The 27,120-nt window shown below is 36.2% G+C and overlaps 2 protein-coding genes across 3 annotated transcripts; one reads left to right on the forward strand and one right to left on the reverse strand.

The window, feature by feature from the left end:
- Positions 1-26,927, reverse strand: RB195_016854 (uncharacterized protein; the record flags this gene model as incomplete). 2 transcript variants are annotated; one of them, XM_064183587.1, is made up of 9 exons in its annotated part: positions 1-7; positions 2,492-2,665; positions 4,145-4,217; positions 4,504-4,650; positions 5,079-5,166; positions 13,041-13,199; positions 14,825-14,927; positions 20,373-20,480; positions 26,833-26,927. In XM_064183587.1, 9 exons carry the CDS (start codon positions 26,925-26,927, stop codon positions 1-3), a joined length of 954 nt encoding a protein of 317 aa, XP_064039467.1. The 2 variants fall into 2 exon arrangements, with proteins under 2 accessions (XP_064039467.1, XP_064039468.1); XM_064183586.1 differs by lacking the exon at positions 1-7 and having other exon boundaries at positions 2,485-2,665.
- Positions 26,588-27,120, forward strand: RB195_016855 (uncharacterized protein; the record flags this gene model as incomplete). The annotated part of the gene is made up of 2 exons (XM_064183588.1): positions 26,588-26,705; positions 26,849-27,120. The coding sequence occupies 2 exons, from the start codon at positions 26,588-26,590 to the stop codon at positions 27,118-27,120; spliced, it is 390 nt and encodes a 129-aa protein (XP_064039469.1).

Below are 27,120 nucleotides of genomic sequence, written 5' to 3' on the forward strand. Positions count from 1 at the left end.
CTAAAAACTAAAAAAAAAATAATCATTGAAGAATCTCTGCTTTTTTTTCGTTGGTGTAATTTCGTAGATTAAGCGAAGCAGCAAAATTACATGGAATGAAACTTTAATATTTTAATATTTTTTAATTCTGTTTTTTTTAAATATTTTTTATTCTCCAAATTGATCATGTGAACTTTGTTGCTATAGATTGATAATCGAATATCATTGTCCTCATTCAGCAAAATTTTTTCAAGAAAAGAAAATCGTTTGGGATCTCCTCAAAAACAGAGGTTTTTTTTTTCAAAAAGAGGTCAAATTCACAGCAGTTCGAATGATACGATCCGATAGTAAAAAAATAGACTAAAAGAATTGGAGAAATCATTGCAATTTGAAAGAAATGTGAGAACACAGAACGCTTAAGAGTTCCACTTAACTTTTTCTTTCTCGAAAAATTTGGGTCATCCTTATTTTTGGAGTCGCGCAACGCAATATCTTTGTTATCTGGCAGCCGGCGCTTTGCGCTACGTGTACACGTATTTTTGTGCGTTGTGGATTAGCGGATTGAATTCTTACGGATTTTTTCACTCCACTTTTATCATGTCTAGGTTTATAATTATGTATGCACCTCTTTTTGATTTCTTCACGTCACAGGAAGCAATCAAGTGCTTTGAGTGATTTCTCTATAGAATTTAGAATTACCATAAATGTATTGGCGATTAATTTTTAATTTAATTTTATTTCTTTATATAAGCTTGGCGACATGTTTTTTTTTGCACACGGATAACCTTTACAATTTCATAGTGTCTTAATCGAACATTGATAATCATCCGTCCGATTTATTTACGATGAGTGTCTATCAAAGTCTTCTATCTTTCCGTAACACTTACAGTTCTGTGGAATCTGAAACTGGGAGGCTGAGACTCAAAAAAAAAAACAACTTAACAGAGGATTTGAGGTTAGTGGTTAAGATTTGAACTTTGAGTTTTTGTTTCAGAGAATCCTTAAAGATCCAGGAGAAGTGATTTTCTGAAGGGAAGGGGAAGTATGTCAGATAGGATGATGGGGGACCGTTTCCTCGAGAGGGCTCAACGTTAGCGGCCGAGGCGATAAGCGCATGTTGATTCTTTGGTTGGGCAACGTCCATCCTATTCCCGAGAAGTCTACCCCATCAGACTACGTTTTTCACAAACCCTTTAGCATTTTCTGGGACTAAAGGTATCCGAATCTTTCACTGACTTCAAATTCGCTGTTGAGTTGTTCTTTGAGCCTCAACACTCAGTTTCTGATCCCAGAGAGAAGTAAACCTACCAGGTGGATGAAACACTGTTATAGATTGACGGGGATTTTTCTTTTTTTTTTCTTCCTGAAGGAAATTAATTTCAATTAGGGATGACGTGTTTCGATGATGGTGCTATAAGGTGTTAAGGGCATCACTCCACGAATCTGGAGTGGACCTTCGTTGAAGTAAACCTATATCGGGTCGTAGATTATGAATACAGGCGTAGCTCCGCTCACCCCCTCTGCTCCGGAGAGACGGCTTCGGAACGCTGTCTCCTACTTAGATGTCCTCTATTGCAACAAGCCACCCTTTCGCCCCGCCTGCGATTTGTCGAATGAAATGAGTTGCTTAACAGGGCGTTCGAATGGATTTCCAACGAATCGCAGGCGGAGGCGGGGCAAAAGAGTGACTCCTTGCAATAGAGGACGTCGTAAGGAACATCATTCTGAAGCCATCTGTTTGAAACGATGCAAGGAGAGATGAGTGGAACCACCCCTGTATACATAATTTACGACCCGATATAGGTATACTCCAAGGAAAATCCAAGGAAAAATCATAATTTACGACCCGATATAGGTATACCCCAAAGAAAATCCATACCACGCCAGATTCGTGGGGTGATACCTTTAAGGAACTCTTTTATATCCGAACGAAGCTGATTGAGAAAAAAAAGTCAGGGTATGCGGGACTTCTATTTAGCCATCATAGAGTGTAATTACATACAAAAATTAAATACGGTGCACATCGAAACCTGAAACAACTGAGATATTTATCACTGAATTAGCTTTGACATGAAAATGAGATCAAATTCTGGCACTTGGCTGCTTTGCAACGTTAATAACAACAATGTGATGCTTTAGAAGCACACAACAACGAACTGCTGTACTAATATAATATTAAAGAGTACTAGTAGTAGTAGCATATGGTCAATCGTCAATCAATCGATCATATGGTGAATCGATTTCAAATCTGGTACCACATAGACATTCATCATAAACTACACGTTTTAAAAGCATTATTATATATTAGACCTTATTTTAAGGATAACCATAATGTACCATAGAAGGATGTATCGCATAACTACTATCCTACAGTAATACCTATATCTACAATCACAGAGATTTAACGTTAGGATAGTCACTAAGCATTGGGATTATTAAGCATAAAGGAAATATTAGCTTAGATTTGATAAGATTGCGAATAATACATATTTATTAGAAGTTTAATTAATACCTCAAAAAGGGGAAACAATTCGCTTGCACACGTGGTTGTCCTACAACTCTTGTCATAGCGGCTAAGATGAGAAGTTTCAACTGAAATGATACATCAGCGGCGAATCGTAGATGACCTCTTTCTAATCGTGCCACTTCACGATCCACACCTTCCACTAAGCATTGCCAGCATGATCTAGAGAAAAAAAAGGAATTTTTTCGTTATTAAGCATAAAGAGAACATAAAGAGGAAAAGAGAAAATCTCCTTAGAAACAAAAATTACAAGGAGAATAAATACTGATAGTTTGTTATTCGACGAATATTTGGGCTTAATTAACTTTAAAGGAGACTCTTTTCTATCACTATAACATGAAAAGAGTCTCCTTTAAACTACCCCGATGACATCGCTGACACCTCAAGACGAGAAAAAAATTAAAAACTCAGTTGTAGCGCGATAGGCTACTACGTTTGTAGTTCATAAAATGTTGAGATATTTAAAGGCATCACTCCACGAATCGCTGAGGTGGTACGGATTTCAGGTGAAGTATTCTTGTACGCGATAGTAGATTATGGAGAGGACGGTGATTCCGTCCATTTCTTCCTAATTGCCGTAAAAAAAACGATCAGGAAGATACGGAGCGCGCACAAGGCTGGCGCGCTCCAACCGAACTCGTTGTAGAAAATAGCGCCCCGGAACGCTCGCAGCTGTTTCTTCCGGGCCGTTTTTTACGGCAGTTAGGAAGAAATGGACGGATTCACCCTTCTCTCCATAATCTATGACTCCGCATAGGCATAACTCACCTGAAATCCGCATAGAAAAGAGTCTCCTTTAAAGTTTATTAAAGGCGCCCCAGATTCGTGGGGTGATGCCTTTAATAAACTTTAAACGAGACTTTTTTCTATTATTGTGACATGAAAAGCGTCTCCTTTAGAGTTTATTAAGCGGACAAATTCGGCGAAAAACCGACCATCTTTATTCATTTCCCTTTAGATTTATTTAAAAGCGATCGAAGATTAGTGACGTTTGCCGCGTTTGCCAGGGAAAGTAAAATAAGGTGGGTCGGACACGTGATGCGCTTTAACGACAACCGTTGGACCAGAGCCGTGAGCGACTGGGTTCCTCGCGATATTAAGCGCACTACAGGAAGACCGCCGACCCGATGGTCAGATTTCTTCACGAAGTCCTTCAAAGAAAATTATGATGCTCTTCGTGTCCCACGCGAAAGAAGGAACCACTGCGCGACTCTGGCACGCGATCGGGACAAATGGAAGAATCGCTGGCGCCTGCTCGACCAGTTCGAAGATCAACGGGAGTCAAGGTGATCAATAAACATTAAAACTGATACCAAACCAAAACTTTAAAAAAAGAGGACCACTCAAAACTAAAGAAATTGCCGGAGGCAATAAACTAGAGAAAATCTGTGTCTGAAAATCTGAAAATCTGAAAATCTGTTCCCTCAAATTCCCTAGAGAGACTCGGTGGCCTTAAATCCCCGTTTCTAGACGAGGAAATCTGCAATTCATTGGTGATTAATCAGTGCGGGACCGACGCGTGAGATCCATCCAATAGGAAAAATTGCATCGAAATTCAAATACGAATCTCATACAGCCATCATATGATTGATATATCAATTTCTTCCGGCAAAGAAAAAAAAAATTCGGTAACGGACTAACCCGCCCTCTCCCTCCATTCGTACACATCGTCCAAGAATACCACGATTACTATCTTGTATAAGGAGTGGGTCACCTAAAAAATTGGAATATTATTTAAAACTGAACTAAATTAATGAATTGGATTATAACAAATTATTAAACTAAACTAATTGGACTTTCGCCTGGATTCATGGATGCCTTTTTCCCAAATCTAAATCCCAAATTCTAAATTCAGAATCCAAACCAAAATCTTTCTCTTATTTCAATTCATTAATTTGCAAGAATCGACGCAAGTACAGCGAAAAAAATTTTTAGCTCCTAATTCGATCTCTGGTTATGGATGACGTAAGAAAAATAAGTGAAACTACGTAAATAATCACCTGGCAAGAAATACCCGATAATATCTCCATTCCAATCGACTACACTCTGCGTATTTAGAGAAGTAGAGCTCCGAAATAGAAATGGTCGCGGAAAAAGCGACGATATACCGCGACTTTGCAGTTCTGACAATACAAGCACACGGCGTCCTGCAAAGAAGTGCTAGTCATAATTTAAGGAAGGAAATGGCCTAATATAGAAGTGTCAGGGAATGCCTCAGGGAATGCCTCAGGGACACGTACAGTACATGGAATCGCTTCGTCTTTGACAGAAGACGAAAAGAGATGAAACTATCAAAAAAAGAGGGATGAAGAAGACAAGGATGTACGGATGGACGCCTTTTTCGTCATTCGTCAAAGGATTAGCGATTTTACTGAAGTCACCTAAGCTAGCATCTGAGCATGTACAAAAATTCTAAGGAAAAATGTGAACTGAGGATGACCACTGGAAAATCTTTATTATTATTTGAGGAAAGTTTGGATAATCAAGAAAATCTGATCTACATTAAGCCAAAAGTTGTGGGTAATTTATCCATGAACTACATGGATGTGGTCATGTATAAATACAGTATTCTTACCATATGACTCTATAACCCATACGGGACGTCCACAACATGCTGCTTCAGCCCAGATGTCGAACAGTGGGAAATCAGCCGAGTCCGTTACCTGAAATTAATGGATTGAACCGAACGAGACTAGAGAAAAACAAATACTAGGAAAAAAAACAAATAAATTACTTATGGACCCACAAAAAAGTTCCTTTGACAGAAAAGTACAGGTAAAAATACTGTTTTGTCAAAAATATGTAGATATGAAATCTCAAATTTTCAAATTTTGATACAAGTTTGGCTATGTTTCGCTGAACACCATGAACGATAATTGCTTCAGGTACACGAAGGAAAAAGCAAAGGAAAAAGGAAAAAACCAAGAAAAATGCTTCTGGATCCCCTCAAGAAACTCAAAAGTTTTCCAACAAAAAAAACAGGTAGAATATTTCTCGCCGCTTTTTATTTCTCCACATACATGTGATTTCGTGATCCCGTTGTAATCCTATACGTTCAGATCACATAAACTTTTCGTTGTAATCCGTTGCTGTAATCCGTTCCGGATCCGTCATTGTCATCTTTCGAATGACATGACAGAAAAATGTGAACAGCAGATTGGCACGGAACGGTACGACATGTCTTCAGGGCAATAAAATGAAAAACGTCAACGCCGCGGGGACATCGAATCTTATGACACCGATTCTTTTCAAATTATAAAAAAATGGCTCCTAAACCGACAACAGATTCCTTTTCACCTAATTAAATCGGGTTTTCTTTATTCATCTCAAAAAAAAAAATCTTTTTTGAAGATAATCTTGGTATAGAGTATGAAGAATCGCTAAGAAAATATCTTCAACTTTTAGTCTGGAGAAAATCCTTACTCTTTCAGAACAAATCTCATGAAATCTCTCGTAATTGAACACATGACAGCGGTAATTTCAAACAAGCAGCCAGCTACTCGTGGGAAAATGTGATCCAAGCAGCTTTCATTACCTGACATATTACGTTTCTCAGCGTTTTCCGTCTCGGTCACGAGTGAGAAATGAAAATCAGCAGAATGGATGGAAGAGATTGTCACAGTTGTAATTAGAAGTTTCGGATGATTTTCCGAACAACATCAAGTCAAATCTTTCCAGAAATTCTCCATGATTTTTTGAACCGCAAGGATCCCATAATTTCCCACATAACTAAATTTAAGCTATGCATCTCAAGAAACATTTTTTTTTTGAAAAGCAAAAAACTTCTGAACAAATAACAATTAAAAGAGTTTCCGGAAGACTTTTTTCCTTTTTCGCATAGTCATGAATTATAGAGAAATAGCACAGTTGATAAGTAGCATATGGCATAAATGATAAAGGATGGATAGGACATAGAGAAGTAAGGATAAAAGAATTTCCGGAAGACGTTTTTCCCTTTTTTCACTTGCATACCAATCCACTTAGGATGCGCCTACGCGTTTTACTGGAATTCGTAATAGTTGAGGTTTTTAAATGCATGTTAGCCTACACAATGAATTCCGGGCCCAGCCGACGATCAAGTCAGTGTTTTTATCCACCCAGACAGGTTTGGTACCATTTTCTCGACATCGGAAAGGTGAAAGTTTTGGTTTGCGCCAGGACGGTTTCGAACCATCGACCGTGTAGCTAAAACGGACCTCCAACCGACTGCGCCTTAGTTAAAGTTAAATTAATCAATTTTAATCTAACTGGTTCACCAACCCCGCTAGTCGGTGAGACTGGCCTTTGATAGGGACGAGTTTGTCGGAACGTCAGGCCAATAAAAAAAAGTTTCACCTATAAACCTTGTTGATGTAACAAGAAAAGATAAATTTTAATTTAATTAAGATCGTGGCTGGATAATAAAGAAGATAAAATCGCCGCACATTTTCCATCGTGAAGTTATTTGACGTAGATGAGGTTTTTTTCTCTTATCCGTCGCTCTACTACGTCCCCTGATCTGACCGACTCAGAATTTTCGAATGGTTTCGTCCGCAAATGAGTACATTTCCTGCTTCGAAGGTCGCTAGTTGAGGTTTCGAACGGTTCAAAACAGTGCCCGCAAAGAAAAAATGTTCCCAAATCCACTGCGTCGCATTTGTGAGTATTTTTCATTTACAAACATTGTTTTTTTTTCTATTTTCTGCCAAAAAAAGCAGAATTAAGGAAAGCCAAATTATGTAGGAACTTATGTGTACTGTACTGTATGATTTTTTTTCAGGATTGATAGTTAAATGGGATTTTTTTTTAAATTCAATTTTGTTCTCTCCAGAACTCGATTTTTTTTTCCGAGTTACCAGCCAAAATTTCAACGAGCGATATTCATGAAACTGCAAAACGACAAGGACGATGCAATGCATTATTATTTTAGTATTAAAAGTCTATTTCCAGAAATTCTCAGCAGCATCCGTGGCCCGATATGTTTTTGAGAACATTCGAGTCATACATCCGATTATGATGTGACTATTGCATGTCCAGAATTCATCAAGTAACCTTCGCTACATCCTTCAGTTCCAAGTAATTATTCGTATTCGTATAGGTAAATTCTTGTATGACACAGCTCTGAGTCTGGGACAAGTTGGTTACTCGTTGGATCTATTATGTACATTTCCAGGTTTCCCCTCATCATCCACTACGGAATTCGTAAATTCGACAGCTGGCTTAAAAAAAACCAAACCATTGCATAGCAGAACGGCTTGGCCGTGACGTACTGAACTTCACCCAAGCCAAGCCTTTCCCCCTTACGTACTTAATTTGAGGTATGCTAGGTCCATTTTTTGTTTTCAAACTAAAAGCAAACCAGATCTAAGCCATACAAACTCAAGTTAGACGAAAAGTAAGGATCGTTGGTAATTCATTCAAAAATTCAGTTAATCATGGACCTTGTGTAATTTGAATGGGGATATCTGGTGTGAATACAAGCATTTAAAAGGCTGCGAGGGTTCTATCCAAGGAATAGTTTAAAAAAATAATATAATAAATAATAATCAATAATCAGTAATAGTCATGCTGTATAATAAAGAGCTAGATAACAAAATTAATAGTTAGGACAATATAAAAGTAAAATAAAGGAATTTTGTTGATATTTACCGAAATAAATGTGGCAGAAGAGTTTACGGTTCAACTACATTGGAAAAGGTAGTAATTTTTCAAGAGAAATTGAGCTAATACTGTGTAATAACGATAATCACCTATTAAATGATGCTTACTTCATCAATATAAGTGAATAATTATTTAATTAATTACTGAATACATTATTCACATGCTAGTGCTACTACTAGTACTGATATTTCTTCAATTTTTTTGAAATTGAAATTAATCTTTGAAATTTCTGCCAAAAACCGTTTACTCCAAAAAAAAACCGAACTTCATTTTTTTTGCCCTTCTAAGCATTTTTCTCCCTGCGCTTCAGAACTTCATTTGTATTCTATGTGCACAGAAATTAATTTCCATTAAAATTTTGCATGCGGCATGTAGAACTTCAGTAACCTCGTTAACGAAAAATTTGAAATACACGCCACACACGTGTAACTTGACAGTAAATTTCTGCTTACGACCATAGCAGACGAAAACTGGGACCAAGACGAAAAAAGAGAAGAAATATTGTGCTTGTTGGTGCACATAACGCTTCTGGAAGAACTCGCACACTGCGATGTTCAATTTAGGATATTTTCTTGAAAAACGCACAGAGAAACTAATAATGAGGATTCGTAACAATATAAGCCAATTTTTCGTAGGTACCAAATTTTATAGAGCAGCATAGAAAGTTCAGAGTCGACGTTTGGAATGGATTCTGGAGCACGAGTCCCTCATGTTTACTGCTCGCTAGCTACCGCAAATAAATCATTTTGCTTCGAATAAGATTATCTATGTTCCTATGAGTAGGTCAGAGAAGTACAGTAGGTAATATTATTTATGCAGTTAGAAAGAAATTTTTTCATATAAATTCCTAATTCTTATTAATTCTTTTATCTTTTAGTCTTATAATATATCTCTTTTAAATATTATTTGTGTTTTTTTAAACCGATTTATTCTTAGTCGACAACCCGAAAAATGGAAGAAGACACTAATTTATACATCATAAAATGTATTAAGCATGTGAATTTTCTTCTCTGTGATCTGTATGTAGTTCCCCCAAAGAAAAGTAGATGATGAGGTTTTGATGAAACTCTTTCATGATTTTTTCTAGACGAAATTTGTCAAATCCTTTCCATATTGATTTCGCTGCAGCATCGGTTCATTCCAGCTTCCATCGTTAGTTTATCGCAAATCTGGATTCGGATTACTTTGATTATTATAAAATTTTTATTGTTTGGATAGATCATTGTATATTTTAGCATAATACCTGAGGCGATATGTGGCGTTTCTCACCGTTTTTCGAAACAAAGCTTTAAATTTTAAACTATCTCATGGATCTCAGGAAATTTGACAGAAACAGGGGAAATTTCATAATTTAAAAATAAAAAATTTGACACATAGTTTGACATGCTTTCGTTGGTAACATAAATTAACAAACATTAAATAAAAAAAAAACAAAACGAAAGCCTATATTATATTTTAGTCCACCTCCCTAATACCGTACTAACTTACCCTCACCGGGTAAAGATCGTAGCTGCTAATACTAATGTATGGCCTAACGGGCGCCCCGTAACTCACTATTCAACAGCGTATCGTCACACGCCCCTTTAAAGCGCTTAACCCAATCATATGTAGGCTAAGCTTGTGTAATATTTTAGGAAGCATGCGCCCCCCAATGGCGCTACTCCATCCGAACGAATTTTGGTATATTTTTCGCTTAAGCGCTCTTCATGTGTTATTCACTCTTTTTAATTATTGTGGGGGCGTTTTTAGCTATGTAGGCCCGGCACGGTCTGCGGCACCACACCCATAGTACCCCTGCACGCGCCGAGACAATAATGTTTGACTAAATGAGATAGCGTTTTTTTAAAAAGCGAATTTACGGCTAGATCTCACTACCAAAGAAAGTTATTAACTTAATTAATTTAAATTTTTTTTTATAGTTATTTTTATGTGTTTTGGTTGTTTGTTTGTCTATTTCTTTCTGAAGCTTGTAATTAAGTAGCTGGTCCTACTAAACTGTGTAGATCCGTACCGTTTTCAACATTATTGCTCTGTGACGCCAATCGCCAGTCACCTATCAGGTGTGTGCCTGCACCGGCTGGGCCGCATAACCATCCCTAATATCCCGCCCTTGGGCGGAATCAGTGCAATTAAGTTTGTAAATAAGAGTGAATTCACTTTCGTAAACTGGTGACTAAAATCCGGCGCAAAATCTTTAAACGACGATCCTTTCGACCGCTCTCACCATGTCGCCTATCATTTCGAAGAGTTCTGTCCGATCGCGGTAGCTTAGCGTTACAGCTTCAAAATGCCAATACGAATGTAATGTTGTAGACAGGAATGACATAAGCAGCTCATATACTATCCAGTTGTTTGCTGAAAATTGGGTTTTTTTTTTTTTTTTTTTGTCTAATCTATTTAAATTCTCTTTCCTTTCATTTTTTATTATTTTATTGAAACCATTATTATTATTATTATTATTATTATTATTATTATTATTATTATTACTATTATTATCATAGCATTATTGTTATTATTATTATTGTTACTTTATTGAAACCATTATCATTATAACTGTTATTTTTATTAGTACCGTTATTATTAATGTTTTATTGGAACTATTATCATTATTACTATCAACTTAACATAAATTAACGTAAATAAACAAACAACAACATAAAATACAAAACATAAATTTAACGTAAATTTGTTCTGGTTTCTCCCGGGAACTCGTGTTCTCTGCCGTGTTTTCCTGAAAAAAGCCGTTCCGGGAAAGTGATCCCGCCTGTGTCATCATTACCGATTCCTTCTTTTTATGTGCTCTCCCGTATTCTTTCGCGAATCTTTCGCGCGAATGGGACCAGAGTTGCTTACTAAATTGCCGGAGCGTGATAATTCAACCGGGCAGCACTTCGAAATCGATGGACAACGCGTATGTACAGCAGTGCAGTGAAGCAAGACACTAATGAACTCGAATAAAGAGAGGCCGGCACGGGACGGGAGGGCCACCGCCCTCATTCCCGAATACACACAATAAGATCCGCAACGTCTTTAAAAGCGACGAAGACGAAAAACATTCCGCAGCACAACGCGGTACGACTTTATTCTACCGTACGTCACACATTATTACACAGTCATAGGAATGATTTATTTTTGGGATCCGCCTGAGCAAGGAACAAAGAAAATCGCCATTTACATTCGTTTAACGGCTGATTTCGGATGTACATCTGATAATATGGGATCTAATTAACTTTGACGATGACAGATCGGTCCCGCCGCCTAGAATTGGAACATCCGGACGGAACAGATAAGGTCATGGAGCAAGAGCGTAGAGCGCGAAAAATCGCATATCCATAGCATCATGTGAACAAAATCGTGGAAACCGACATTAAAGGCATCACCGCACGAATTTGGGGTGGTACGGATTTCAGGTTGACTATTCGTATACGAGATCGTAGATTATCGAGACGTGGGTGATTCCGTCCATTTCTTGCTAATTGGCGTAAAAAAAGGTCCGGAAGATGCGGCGCGTGCACAAGGCTGGCGGCTGATTTTTTTTTCTAAATTACTTCAAACCATTTATTGGGTCCCGTAAAAAGGTCACTAGTCCTTGATTATGGTTTTTACGCACGAATATGGTTTTTTATTGCACCAATGAAATTAACAAGTTCTACTTTTTCTAAATTACATATTTGATCTTACTTTGGCCGGAAACATCTCCACTGAAAAAAAACCGATAGGAATTTATTTAAGGAACAAATTCATGTTAAATTTATGTCTTATGTTGTTGTTTGTTGATTTGCGTTAATTTATGTGATCCTCATGGTAATAATAATAGTTTTTAATAAAATAATAATAATAATAATAATAATAATAATAATATCTTAGAAAATTGCTATTATTAATATTATCATCATTGTTATCATTATAATCATTGTTATTATTATTATATTTACTAGTTCCTCCATTTCTTCCTAATTGCCGTAAAAAACGGCCCGGAAGATGCAGCGCGTGCACAAGGCTGGCGCGCTCCAATCGAACTCGCTGTAGAAAATAGCGCACCGGATCGCTCGAAGCCGTATAGTCCGGACCGTTTTTTACGGCAATTAGGAAGAAATGGACGGAATCACCCCCACTCCATAATCTACGATCCCGTATACGAATACTCCACCTGAAATCCGTACCACCTCAGATTCGTGGGGTGATGCCATTAATCCTTTGCGCCCCAGTCTAGTCAGGGAACTGGAACACCACTAACTCCAGAACTTTTCCATCACTAAGTCACATATTTTATAAAGCCGAAAAAACAGTTACTGCAATACTATTTATCTGTTGTAAATACCATTACTAGTTAATTTTAATTTTAAAATTGTAACAAAATGAGTAGTTTATGTTCTAAAATTTCTCAAAGTATGATATTTTCAGAAACCGTCACTCACACGAGATTGAGGCTCCCAAGACAAATATCAGAAATTCGCGTGTTTCGCATCGTTTTCCTTTTTCTTGCCTGTTTAAACATACGACACAGTCTCTTTTTTTCTTTCCGTAATATGTGAAGTGAAAAAATGAAGTGAAAAAAAGTAAAAAAACAGTGCAGAAATTCTATATTTATCTGAAATTGCTGAAATAACCTAAGCAAGGCTAAGTCGCCGCTACTGCGATACCGGATCTAAAAAGTACATATTTCAATGTCTTATTTTTTAAAATTAAAATAGATCAAATTAAGTTAAATTTTATTTTATCCATATTTTATCTGAAAGAGCTCAAATTAGCTAAAAAAAGCTAAAAAGAGAAGAGCCACTTCGGCGACAACAGAGTGTAAAGTGCTAAAAGTGCTGAACAAGTAAACATCACGGAAGAAAATTACAAAACAACGAATAGAAAAATTAAAAAAAAATAGCTTAAAAATCAGCCTTACCTGTAGCTCACATCCCGTATGATGTATTCGAAGATGTCGTGAAGTCGATAAGTAGAACAACACTTGACTCTTACTGGGAACAATAAAGGATTTCTTGCTAAACGTGTTCACAATTTCCTCTTCAATGTCCGTATCGTCCTGCTCACGAGAAGAACACGGCTGGAAACAACAAGGATCTGGTCGCGCGGGAATTTAAAAACTATGTATGGAGAAAAAATATGGTGAATTTACAATTCAGCAAAAATTTTTCATCAAAATTTCAAAACAAATCTATAGGCAACTGCCGATTACATTAGTTAATAATTAAATAACTTTAATAAATTAGCTAATTAATGTGTCAAGTTTATGTGAAATCTGGTAAGGGCAAAAATACGATGGATTTACCACTCAGCGAAAAGAGGAAATCCCAAACTAACTTCTGAGAAAGTAGAAGGAAGCGATAAAACATGAAAAAAGTTGGCAATTTAAAAAAATAAAAAGAAGTCTTGAAGAAAAATCAACTACATAATTAGTTGTTGAGTTAGAGTTCGAGAAAGAGCTTGTACTAGATTTGAGGGTAAGACTTTTTCAGAAAATACCCAAAGAACTCTTCCCACAATATGTGAGGTAAAGAAAAATTCGACAACCACAACCACATGTATGTAGTTTTCGCGCAAGTTTTTTTCCTTTCAAAGAAAAATCCAGATGATCAACAATGTCCTGGATATATACATATGGTGTAACTCGAAAAAAAACTAGAGCGCAGTTAAGAATCCTTGCTATGAATAGAACTGACCAAAATCCTAACAAATCTCTTGTAACTTTTCACGAACCGCTTTGCATGCAAAAATCATCCACAGAGGCTTCATTGTTGATGAAAGGAGAGAGTTGCACTATTTCTTTGCACTTGCTGTCGATAATGACAGAAATAAAAACGCCTGATAAAATCTAACATTCTGCACAGAATGCACTTTAAGAAATCGAGAAGGAGCACGACAAAATTTGACCTACATATTTTTTTTGATCGATAGGCTGACTATCCTCGTTTTTTTGAGGAATCTTTTTCTAAAGTAGATAACAATAGTAATTAAACCCTAAGACTCTTTCGAAATCCTCCTCATGGGACATTTTTGAAATCCTATATTGACTGCAAATTCTGGCAAAAGCCATAAAAAAAATTCGGATAATAAAGAAAGGAAAGAAATATGGTGAGATGTAAGAAATTATTGAAAGAGAAGGGATTAAAAGATACAAAATAAGAGGATGAACAGGAGAACGAAAAAGAGAGGAAGAGGATAGATTGATGAATAACGAGTCAGTAGATGGTTCTGGTGCCGTTTAAACGGAAATAGTTTGAGAAAACAAAACTGGATGAGATGAGGAATGGGTGAATGAATCACTAAATGGATGAGTGGCTGAATGAGTGAATCAATGAATGAATGAATGAATGAATGAATGAATGAGTGAATGAATGAATGAATGAATGAATGAATGAATGGATGAACGAATGATTATGAATGGTTAGCCGAGCGGAATAAATTGAAAAGCGAATGAATAAATATTATATTTGAGGAGCCGGTAATGGGTACCAAGCTGTCATAGAAATCAGGCTTTCTTCTTAAAAAGAAACCACTGTAATTATTACTTAATTATTAATTACTATTTTTCTGAGATCAGCTTACAGTTCAACTTTTAAAGGTCAACTTTTTTTAAACTACTGTAATTATCATAATCTTTCTAAGATCATCTTAACGTTCACAATATAATCTATTAAAATCAAAGTTCTTCTCGAATGGAATACCTACCTGTATGATTGACGCGCTTTCGACAACTCCTGTATGCTCATTAAGAACTTCACGATATTCCACTGGTGGCGGCGGATATGCTTCACTTGGCGTTTCTTCGAATCTTAATTTGTGAGAAATTTCAGTGGGTAGCATAAATGTTGAAAAAATTTATTGAAATAATCTGAAATGCGCAGCGTTTCGTTCCCCATGCATGGCTCAGCTCTCTCTTATTAATGAAAATAATCCCATAACACTTATAAATTAGTCTTTTCAACGATTATTTTACCATTTTTTCCTACAGCCATTCAAATAAAAAGTGTGCAGTTCGAGATAAAACCATCACATCGATGATCGTCGATCTGCATACGATAACATAAAAAAATGTAAAAATATAATAAATAAAATATCCTGAAAAATATAATATAAACATACTTGAGTAAAAAGACTCTCATGTAATATAATTTATAATATATAATAAAATGTACAAAATATACAATATATAATATACACGTGATAATTTAATATTAAAACATATAATAAATAAACTAAAAAGCATAAAAATAAAACACAAAGTAAAAAATAAGTGAATAGTATATAATAAATAAGTTTATAGTAAATAGTATATAATAAATAAGTAAAGAAAATAAACAATAATATGCAAAGTGATGAATAGATAAGAGATAATATATGATAAATGATAAATGTGATTCAGCATAAACTACGGTTATACAGAAATTTTTCATTATGGCAGAATTTTGTCCAGAAATACACAAGTAGTCAGAGTAACAGAAAAAAAAAGATGAGTTCAGAGTACGATCGCGCTATCGTATTCCCCTGTTCACGTGACGCGTTCACGTGCACATCGTCGACGCTGACGTGAATTTGACATCAGTCACACTGATCCCAACGAGTGTAATGAAATCCCCCGTACGTATCCGCAGAAGAAAATTTATGCACTTAGTCCACTATTTGATGATCAGACCTCTGTTCTCATCTCACTTTTGATTTTTTTCCAAAATACCTTAAGCCATTTATTCCGTAAAAAAAGGTCACTACTCCTTGATTATGGTTTTCACTCATGAATATGATTTTTTTATTGCACCACTGACATTATCAAGGAAATCTAGAAAATTCTAGAAAATTACATATTTGGTCTTATTTTACACGAAAACACCGCACTGAAAAAAACAATAGGAACTAAATAATAATAATAATGATAATAATAATAATAATAATAATAATAATAATAATAATAATAAGATCATAGAAAAATGCCACTATGTATTGATATCATTATCATAGTTATCACTATAATCATTGTTATTATTATTATATTAACTAGTTCCTAGTGTTATTTTTCAGCGGACAAGTTTCTTGGGTAAAATAAAATCAAATATTTAATTTTCTAGAACTTGATAATCCTAATGGAATAGAAAACCTTATTTTTGTCGTACAACCATAGTTTTTAAAGGCATCAGCCCACGAATCTGGGGTTGTGCGGATTTCAGGTGGAGAGCTCCTATACGGGGTCGTATATTATGGAGAGGAGGGTGATTCCGTCCATTTCTTCCCAGTTGCCGTAAAAAACGGCCCGGAAGATGCGGCGCGTGCACAAGGCTGGCGCGCTCCAGTGGAACTACCTGTAGAAAATAGTGCGCCAGAACGCCTGAAGCCGTATCTTCCGGGCCGTTTTTTTTGTGACAATTAGGAAGAAGTGGACGGAATCACCCTCCTCTTCATAATCTACTATACCTTATAAGAACACTCCGCTTGAAATCCGTACCACCTCAGATTCGTGGAGTGATGCCTTTAAGGAGTGCTGAGCTCTTCAAGCGTCCCAGATCACCTCCAGTTTTTCGTGTGAGCGACTTTGTGCGGGCAAAGTCAGGGAGATTACCACATGACGGTTCAGCTGAGATACGTTAACGTTTTCAAATCACATGCTACATTAAGTACTAATTACTACTATTATTAATTTTTAATTACTTTAAATTCCAGAAATTTTCAAATTACATACTCTAATGAATTCTAGTAAGTTCTGTTCCATTTTGTTTTTTTTCTTTTATGGCACACCTGCAGGTGTTTTCAATAAATAAATAAATAAATAACGGTATAGCTTGCACTTTTCCACTGAGCACTTGTGGAATTTTGTGGAATTATTTTGATTAGAGTGGAGATTTACGTAAGAATGATCGTAGCACCATTTGTAGCGTTTAGCCAAACATCTCCTTATTTTTCATTTTAAAAATTTGGAGAAAAAAAAACCAAATTTTGCATTTCAACTATTACAACTTTTACATATGAGCTTCTATGATAATCCGCAGAACTGACTTTAATAGAATTCTTCCGTGAGAATTTCTCAGCAAAAGTGCATCTAATTAATATCGTATGTTCTGGCGACTTATGCACATATGCATATCGGAGTCTCACGGAGACCACGAGAAGTTATTTTTAACTCACTAGGAGTTATTAGTAATGCATGCATGTATCCGGGCGTTCTTCACCGATGAGAAACGGAGGCAATTTTGACAATGACTGCATCTCGCTCAAAACAACCGACGACTAACCGGCTTAGACGCGGGTATTTTGTGTCGTACGTAGATGATTATACAAATAGATTGGCTATAGTGGTCCTTCTGAGACATTTTATGCCTTTTAAGAACATTTATTTTTATTTTCTTCAAAAAAAAATAGGACCAAAGAATGGTTCTCAGCATCAAAACAGATGAACAGAGCAGATGAACAAAAAAAAAACAAGCGTCAATGTAAACGCTGAAAATGATACTCAGTTCGCTCGGAAAGATTGTGCAATTACGGACCTAACGGCACTATTTCCGTCAGAAAACAAAATTGAAAAGAAATCGACTATGATTACTTTCAGGCGCAATGTTCCCGTGGAAAATCAACCTAACAAAATTGTGAATATGAAAGACGATGATGCAAGAAGGTTAGGATTGAAAACTAGGGATTTTCCGTGTTTGACATCATTTTAAAGATTTTTCTCGCTTGACTTTTCTTTTGTTTTTTCGTATATTTAGGATCAATATCTAGAAAAATTTTTGTTTTCGAGCTTGCTGCTTCAAAGAAATTAACACCATGTGACAGCCCAAAAAAAAACCAATTTCTCCTTATTATTTTCACATTAAGAAAGATGTATTATCAATGCAATGAACTTAAAATCCAACCACACACCACCCTCCGTTCTTATTAGGAAATGAGTTGTTAAATTGAAAATCTCAGATTCCGTGAACTAATTCACTGCTGCAAAGTCATTTAAGAAAAAAAAATCCTTTAACCTGGACCCGATGACCTGCCTTTGACCGGGTGTAAACTGATGCTACGTTGGGTGATATTTTGAAGTGAGCGAGATACGCCAACTGTGTACACTATTCTTCAATTTTTTCTGTTTATCAGTAATTCCCCATGATTCTTTATAATTTCGTAGAAGTCTGGTTATTAATTAGCTTTCCATCAAAGAACAAATCTGATTGCAATGGGAATTTCCCCTGGGGAGCTTTTAATGGAGTCCGTTACCGAGGAATTGATGCTCCGATGCAAAATTCATCGAGTGTTCAGGATTTTGTTGATTAATCGTATCAAAAAATGGAGGAGCTTGGTTCATTTCTCCTTGGATCTATTAATCATCCAGAAAAAGAAGGTGGCCGTCGAAAATCCATCTCAATTACATTCATTTCACGGAAAGTCGCTTCGATTGAGCATATGAACCAGGCGAAACCACGAAATAACGGCGAGTTATTTTTTTCCCCTCAAGATTATCTCTCTATTTTGAGAATGGCTAAGGAAAACAATCAGAAGATCATGGATACTGCACGAACAAAGATTTTTTTCTTATTTTTATTTTAAAATAGTTTAAAATGGCCTTGTATGTTCAAAATTTTCATTTTCGTGCTAGGAGAAGATAAAAAAGGGACAAAAATAAAAACGTTACAAAAATGTTGCAATGCATTTAGTTTTTTCTGTTCATTAAGTAATTTCATGGATTTACCGCCAGATTTCCAGAAATTTCTCCTGTCCTACTCAAAGATGATATTTTAGAAACTGCATACACACTACATACAATTACCAATATAATTAATAGTTTAAATTCGTTAATTATTTAATCGTTTAAATTTCTATGTATGAGTCTAATTGTTTAAAGTATTTTCTCCGATATCTTTTCTAATTTTATTCTTCACATATTTTCTAATTTTTTAAAACGAATTTACAGTCAATTTACAGCGATATTTTCTAATTTTTTTAAAACGAATTTATAGCCAGTGATCTACTTAAAAAGAATTCCAAATAGTCCTAGGAGAAAATCCCGGCACTTGTCGTGCATTCCATAGTGCTTGAATTTTGAATTTCCTTTGTTAGGGCTCAGAAACCGCTACGATCGACACTCCTTTCTCCCATCACTGAATTATTTACAGCACAATTTGGTCTTTAGTTTTTGCGGTTTTCTTTCAAGCACAAATGATTGTTTGTAAACAAAACTGATCACGTCAAAAAATCTATCCATATTGTATTACGTCTTATTTATCTCATTCATTTCATAATGAGATTTTTTACGATGAGAAGAAAAACATAATAAATAGACAATAAATTATATCTTTGGTCGAGTTTTTCGCGGCATCCTGAACTTTTGGACGTAGCGATGCGTTTACAGCCTGTTTTTATGACCAACTGGTCAACAGATTCGCTCATAAATGGCGTCATCCAAAAAGAAATAATTCCTCGGATCTTGTTTTGAGGTCAGTTCTGAGTTCGCCGTCTGGGCGGCCGTCCCGACTAACCGCTGTTGATTTGTGGTTATTGTTTTAGTGGGCGTGGTTAAACCGTTGGTTGCTAGCGAATCCCGTGGAAATTTTATGGATTTGCCACATAAATATCCCGTGTTTTATGGAATTTATGGTTTTATAACTTTAAAAAAAAACTATACTGAAAAAACAGGTAGATACAGTAGCGGCCACAAATCAATTGACAAACGATTCTTCGATGTTTTCTCCTCTAAAAATCGCCGAATCGTCAAAAATTAAGAAAGCGAGAAGTGAGCATCTTCCGTTTTCGGAAGTAATACTATTCCTAAAACAGCAAAGTAAACAAGTTTTTTTAGAAAAGGTTTTTAATGTCAAATGACACCACTGGTACAAGTTTTGAGACGATTTTTAGAGGAGAAAACCTCGAAAAACCGTTTGCCAATTGATTTTTGGCAGTTACTGTAGATAGAAACGTACTTTGTAACAAACTGGTAAAATACCTAGTTGTTTATTTGATGCTGACTTTTGTGTATTTGTTGTTGTTGTTTCAGTCGTCATCCAATGGCGTACGAAATAAAATCCCAAGAGAAAGTGTTCCGTACGCTACTTAGTCATCCTAGCACTCAACTAGTCTCATCATCGATTCCACTGAAAGCCAATTTATGGTCCCTTCAGGGCCAGCACGGCCCCCCCTCCGGACACCCGGCTATGGATATGTATGGCCGCGAATCCTTCGCTCTCTCTCTCTCTCTCTGCCCGCATATATCTTCGCCGGTGAATGCATATGTTGCTAATGATTGCGCTGATACCTGTGGGAATATACGTAACGACCGGGATTCGGCGTTGAGGTGGGCGTGCCCTGCATCACATCACCATTCATTCCTTCCGAAGACGTTGATGGTGCCATTAATGGCCTCCTAAAAATGTTTTAGACAAGGATGCACAGTAAGACAGTAATGAAAACGATGAAAACAACGAATGAATAATTTTTGACAAATTTTTGACAACGGTAAGCTGCTTCTTCTTTTTCTATTCAAGAGCTGTAGCTACCGTATACGAATCACTGCAGTACACATTTTTGCACTTTATTTTCTTTTCCCAAAAACTCAAGCGATACGGTAGCCGGCCGGCAAAGTACTACGCTATAAAAACAACATCCGCTTAAGTGTAAATAGCTGAAAATTGGATTAGCTCTGGTGGTTGCTAGGATACATTAAAGTCCGTTTGAAAAGTATTGCTCAGAAGAACGATTGAAGACAATCCATACAAGACTCATGAAAAATTGTGCAAGTAAATCCATAGTTCATGAAAAATCTTAGAAATTAAGCAGGGAACAACTGGTGTGTACGGGTAGAAGAAAGAATAGAGAATGATTCCAAAACTGCAAAACGATGTGGAAGCAAAAGAAAAAGAAAAGAGAAAAAGCGAAGGTAAAATCCTGAGCGAGTATGTACGTTAAGAAATGACTGGTTTCGAAAAATATTGTGTGTGAAAGCGCAGACAAGAGAATTTTTAGGAATATGTAATTTTAAGGAAAATTTCGATCAATTATTCTATCTTTATTAATTTATTTTATTAATTTCGTTAAATGTTAATTTTAATTTTCATTGATTTTTTCTATTAATTTCGTTTTAATTATATCAAGATATTATATTATTATATTAGTGCTAATGTTTTGAAATTTGTTTTATTAATTTCGAAATTTTCTCCCATACCACACTTTTTCCCTTATGTTATAGTGCAAAATGTTGAAGTACGCCGTCGTGGCCAAATCACTAAAGTAATTAGTTGTTGTCCTTGAATTGATTCTCCAGAAAATTCGTTGCCCAACAAATATAAGGTTAGGTAACGCTAACGCTATGTAGTATTAGAGAGAATTTTTCCATGTCCAGAAATATTCGGAGACTCCTCATGCTTCGTAGAAATTCAAATGCTTAAATGTTAAGTGTTGCGCTTAAAATAAACAATTAAAACAGAAATAATATCAAAATAAAAAATTTTACAACAGAACTGTATTATATTATATTGTAAATATATTATATATGTATATTAGTGCAATTATTTATATATAATACTATATATGGCATGTTTATCTTTCAGTTTTAAGGAATTTCCACAAAATAATGTAACAGAAGAAATTCTAAGCGGTCAAGCTACAGTAAGTAGTAGTAGAATCAGCAAAAAAAAAAAACTAATCGGAATTTTCCACTAATTGTCCGATTCCAGTCCTGCGATGTCAAAAAAACATAAAGCATAGGCAAATTAATTTCTAGTCAGAATAGATGAAAAGTGCTCACGAAAACTTAAGAGGAATTTCTGAAATTCTGAAAGGAAGGATTTCAGAAATTTCCATGTCCAAGTACTTCAGAAATTAGAATTTAGAATTAGGATTTAGAACTAGGATTTTAAATTTTCGACTGAAATCATTCACAAAAGTTCACAGTAGACGTCAGTTCCGAAGCATTTCTGTTCTTTTTGTGGATATAGGAGCAGATGCATTGTCGAGGAAAAGAGGAACAGCTATTCCTGGGACCTCTACGATAGGCACTGCGAATTTCTGTGGAGCAAACCACACATTTTTGAGGTACTGTATCGGCTGTTTTGTAGTTTTGAAAAGATACATACTTTTGAGGTAGAGGTTCGGCACTTTTAGACCATTATTAGGTTGGTACTGTACCAGTACCTAGTACTGTGAAATAAATGGACCCATAAGAGAAACGGGCTAAACAACAATCCATGTTAACGACTGAACAGAATCTCTGGAAAGGTTATAGACCCAGGATGAGAACGAATCTACCAAACGGCGTATGTCAAAGGAATCAGAGTGCGTTGTTCTGGAACAATTATTATATTATGTTTGCGATGTGAGAAAAAAACATGCAGCATAGGTAAATTATTTCCTAGTTAGAATAAATGAAAAGTGCTCACGAAAACCAAAAAGAGAAATTTCTGGAATTCTGAAAGGAAGGATTTCAAAAATTTCCAGAAAGTTCACGATCACTATCACTGCACACAAATCTCATCATCATCAAAAACTTATTTTAAAAGGTAAACATTTAAATTGGTGAATTAACAAACTCCAGTCTGTGAGCAGATAGAAATTCTTTTTATTTTCTGGAAGAAATTCCACAACTTTTTCTTGGAAATCTCGCTATTTTCATTTCTCCCGCCTTTTTTCATTGAACGCTTTAAATTTAGAAAACTCTTTCTGGCTACTACCCAGCTTCAGTTGGTGAAGTGAAGAAAAAAAATGGATCAATTGCTCCGCGAAGATCCTAATTTCACACAAATTTCCCCTGCGGGCCTAATCTGCGCTGCCGTGTGCACATATCAACGTTCGTTTAGCGCTGATTAATGGCGCTTTCAGCGAGTCCACGTGGGTTTCAACGATCGTTTTTTCCCCTTCTTCCGGGAAATCCACTCGCACATACATATGTACACAAAGGCGAATGAAATGAGTTTCTGAATTGAAATAGTGAGAGGAAGTATCGAGAAGGAATCTGCACTACATACCAGCGGGATTTCCAGAATTCCAGTTGAGTGAATTTTAGGCTAATAGCTTTCTTTTCCCCGTGTCTCCCATAGGAATAATGCAAGAAGTGTGTTCTAGCGGATCCACAAAGTGGATACGAGGAGTAGAGTGAAATATGTTTTTTCCCTCGAAAAGCCATAAAAGAGGAACACAACACGAGAAATAAAAGGGAATCTATCTTCAATATACAAAATCTTTTCTTCTTTCTTCTTCAAATTCATTCTTTTCACTATTAATTGAGTTTATCCACATATAATCGCAAATTATCCACGGGGCTAATCCCTGCTAATTCTATTCTTTTTGCTGTATTATTATTATTATTATTACTACTACTACTACTATTATTATTGTTATTTATTTATTTATTTGGATTTAACCTTGTCAGATCCTTTTAGCACGTCACTGAGAGTAATAAATAAATAAATTATTAAATATAAATGTATGTCATTATCAACTGACAAAAGATCCGTTATTATTTTCTGCACTTATTTGGATTCATCCTCGTTACATCTTTTGGCACGTCATTGAGCGAAATGAATAAATCAATAAATAAATGCATATATATATATATATATATATGTATATATATATATATCAATTAATAAAAATTCCGTTCCCCCGAAGGAAGAACATTCCTTGATAGTCGTTGTCCAGAAATGAAGTGGAAGAGAAACAAAAGTGAGGTTGCATTGTGCGGAGAATTCCCATGCATGCCAAAGCAGAAAAGCAGTGCAGTTAATATATGGGAAAATTTTCCGGATTAAAAAAAGGGAAAAAAAAACACAAACGAAAGCGAAATGGCTACGAAAATGCGTTGAGAATGCACGAAAATCGCGAGCAATTACTGAACTGCTTTCGAAATTTCCGGAAAATAGTTGAAGTTGGTATGCAGACAGCAAAGTACAAGAGCTCTTATACTTATGAAAGAAGTTGTTGGCGTCGTGGTTTTCTGAAAATTCGTGCACGATGAAGTATCTTACTGTAGCCGCTCTAAGGATGCTACCATGAAATTCAGGATACTTCTATGTATTTAAACCTCTACACAGTTACAAAACGGTATTCTAGACGATGTCACTTTCAGTGTTCACCGTACCATTTCAAAACAGCGCTCCTTATCCAGGCAGTAAAAGGATAGCAAACGCATCCTTGAGATATTGCCCTCCATTTTTCCATATGTGTGAGGAAGGCATCTCGGAAAAAAAAATTAATGGAGGAATCCCCTGATATTTTCAGCCGTCAGCCAAGACGGATTTTCAATGAAATAATTGTAGTCCCTGATGGCTCGACGGGATATCCTAAGGCTAGAACCAACGGAGAAATCTTAGACGAGAATTTTTACGATCAGACGCATGAAATCCGAGCAAAACAATGGACACAGGAAAATACGGCTCCTATATATTGTTCACATATTCGAGAAAAAAAAAAGAAAATTCAATGATTCTAAAAAAATGTATCCAGTAGACAGGATGTAGTCATCGAAGCATCATGACAACACTTTTTTATCTTCAGCCTCGTTCTCCTCTAATTTAGTTATTTTTATATTTGGCTTTAGTCAAATATTTATTCTACATGTCATGAAAAAGAACAACATTGAACGAATGCCTTTGAAAATTCCTTTGAAAATTTGAAAAAAAAATTAAAATAGGAAAGAAAAAGTGCGTTAAAGTTATGTAAATGAGAAATGTAGTCGATTGTAGGTGTTTTGCAGTGCTAAATTAGTTTTTCAAGGGTTTTCCAAGTTTTCGGGATGGACAGCAAAGTACTCATCCTTTCTATTTAGTGTGAGAAAGAGAGAGAGAAAGAAAGAAAGAAAGAAAGAAAGAAAGAAAGAAAGAAAGAAAGAAAGAAAGAAAGAAAGAAAGAAAGAAAGAAAGAAAGAAAGAAAGAAAGAAAGAAAGAAAGAAAGAAAGAAAGAAAGAAAGAAAGAAAGAAAGAAAGAAAGAAAGAAAGAAAGAAAGAAAGAAAGAAAGAAAGAAAGAAAGAAAGAAAGAAAGAAAGAAAGAAAGAAAGAAAGAAAGAAAGAAAGAAAGAAAGAAAGAAAGAAAGAAAGAAAGAAAGAAAGAAAGAAAGAAAGAAAGAATGACCATCTATAAAGTCGATTCTTTTTAGAGTATTGTTCTTTTCAGAGCATAAAGAAAAAAGAAAGAGGGCTACGAAGTCTATTCTTGTTCTCAAAAATATTTTATTTCCAAAAAAAAAATCCATGAAAAAAAGTGCCTGGAAGTCACATAAATGAAAAAAGCAGCCGTTTGTACGTGTTTTGCAGTGCTAGATTGATTTTTCAAAGATTTTCCAGAAGTTTTCAGGATGGACAGCAGCGTACATAGTTTCAAGGAAATCTTCCCGGTGCAAATTTCGAAAGTTCACCATCATTTCTTGGATTCGGGCCTTGGAGAAAATATCAAAAAGTTTGATATGATCGATCGGTGCAGCATAGATTTTACATCTCATGAAAATTTCATTCTACGTCTCATAAATATTTAATTTTATATCTGAATTTTTAAGAGCACAATATTTAGTAACAATTTTAAATAACGATATCCTGGAAATCTCAACGAAGTGAAAATGTATTTAAGGGTTAAAACCGATTTTTTCACAGCCAACAAAAAGAGCTACATGCTCCATTTCTATGGGGAATATTCAAATTTCAAAAATGATAGATTCATGTCATAACGAAAAAAAAAGCTGAAATCCAAGGATTTGAGGGCTTCTCTCAGGGGCGAATCCTTCGAATTCGATCATGGTTTTTTCGGCATGGTTGTTGTGCGGTGCAGCAACGTTTAAATGACGTGTTCACATAATAATGTTGCGCTTCGAAACACACATTCACAGATGTGAAAATAAGTGAGCGGAAGGTCAATCAACAACACGTAAATATTTTCAAGGGTCCCACCTGGAAAGCGTGATGGCCTTGGTAGGATATATTGTTTGCTTTCAGGACGAAAAAAAAAACCCACAAGAACACCTATCGTTTTCAAGCACCTCTCATCGAGATAACAGCAAATAAAACATTAAAGAACAAAATAGCAAAAGCATCATCGTTAAATATCCATGCACTTCTTTGATTCACGCTTCATAAAAATCCGTGCAGCGAAAAAATTTAGAAAAGTCATGTATTCTGGGGAAGAAAATCCAGAAATTATGGCGTAAAGTAGCGGAGAAGCATGTTTGAAACAGTGCAAACTTCTAAACACACTTCTAAACTCAGCGCAGAACGTTCGAAAATCGGAAAGAACCATGATTAATTAAAAGTGGAGATGCGAATGTTGACGAATTCTTGGATGCGAGCAGTGTCTGGCGCCTGATTAAGGAGATTACTGGGAAATGAACACTCCGGGGGAAAAAGGCGTCAGCGCTACGATGCGGACAGCGGCGATTCGAAACCGGCCACCCACCGCTTCGACGGCTAGGGACCATTAAATTCGAGATGCGTCGTCCACTTATTTATGCTGCTACTACCACAATTCATGGATTGAGAATGAGCTCTAAGAGATGATTGTTCCACAGGCCGTGCAAATACGGAAAACAAAAGCAGCCGGCAATCCATTAGAGAAGGCTTGGCAGCATGTGAGCCCTTCCGGAACATCAAACAATGTCATGAAACGTCGCAGTAAGTGCAGTATCCGTCTATAAACTCATGAGAGCGGCAGCAGCAGCGGCAGCTCTTTAGAACCACTAACAACATACGCTTAAGAACGTCATAAGAAGGGAAATTAAAATATATCACGGAGACTTACCGCAGCAACAGTTCAGCATTTCGATCCGAATGCCGAAGACGATTCGCGGATAATGGCTCACCGAATGACCGCATGCTAATGCCGCCCGGCTCCATACGACAACAATGTGTCCTAGCCCCAGCCGGCTATGCGGCCAGCCATCCAGCCACCCAGTCACTCAGTCAGCCAGCCAGCCAGGCAGCCAGCCCAGTCAAGCCCAGCCCAGTCCAGCCACAAGCACTCCTCTCACTCTCGCCTTCTCCTCGTAACTACATCCGCGTCGGAGGTATGAGACGAAGCAGACGGTGA

Source organism: Necator americanus, chromosome II, assembly GCF_031761385.1.
Source record: "Necator americanus strain Aroian chromosome II, whole genome shotgun sequence".
Classification (NCBI taxonomy): Eukaryota; Metazoa; Nematoda; class Chromadorea; order Rhabditida; family Ancylostomatidae; genus Necator; species Necator americanus.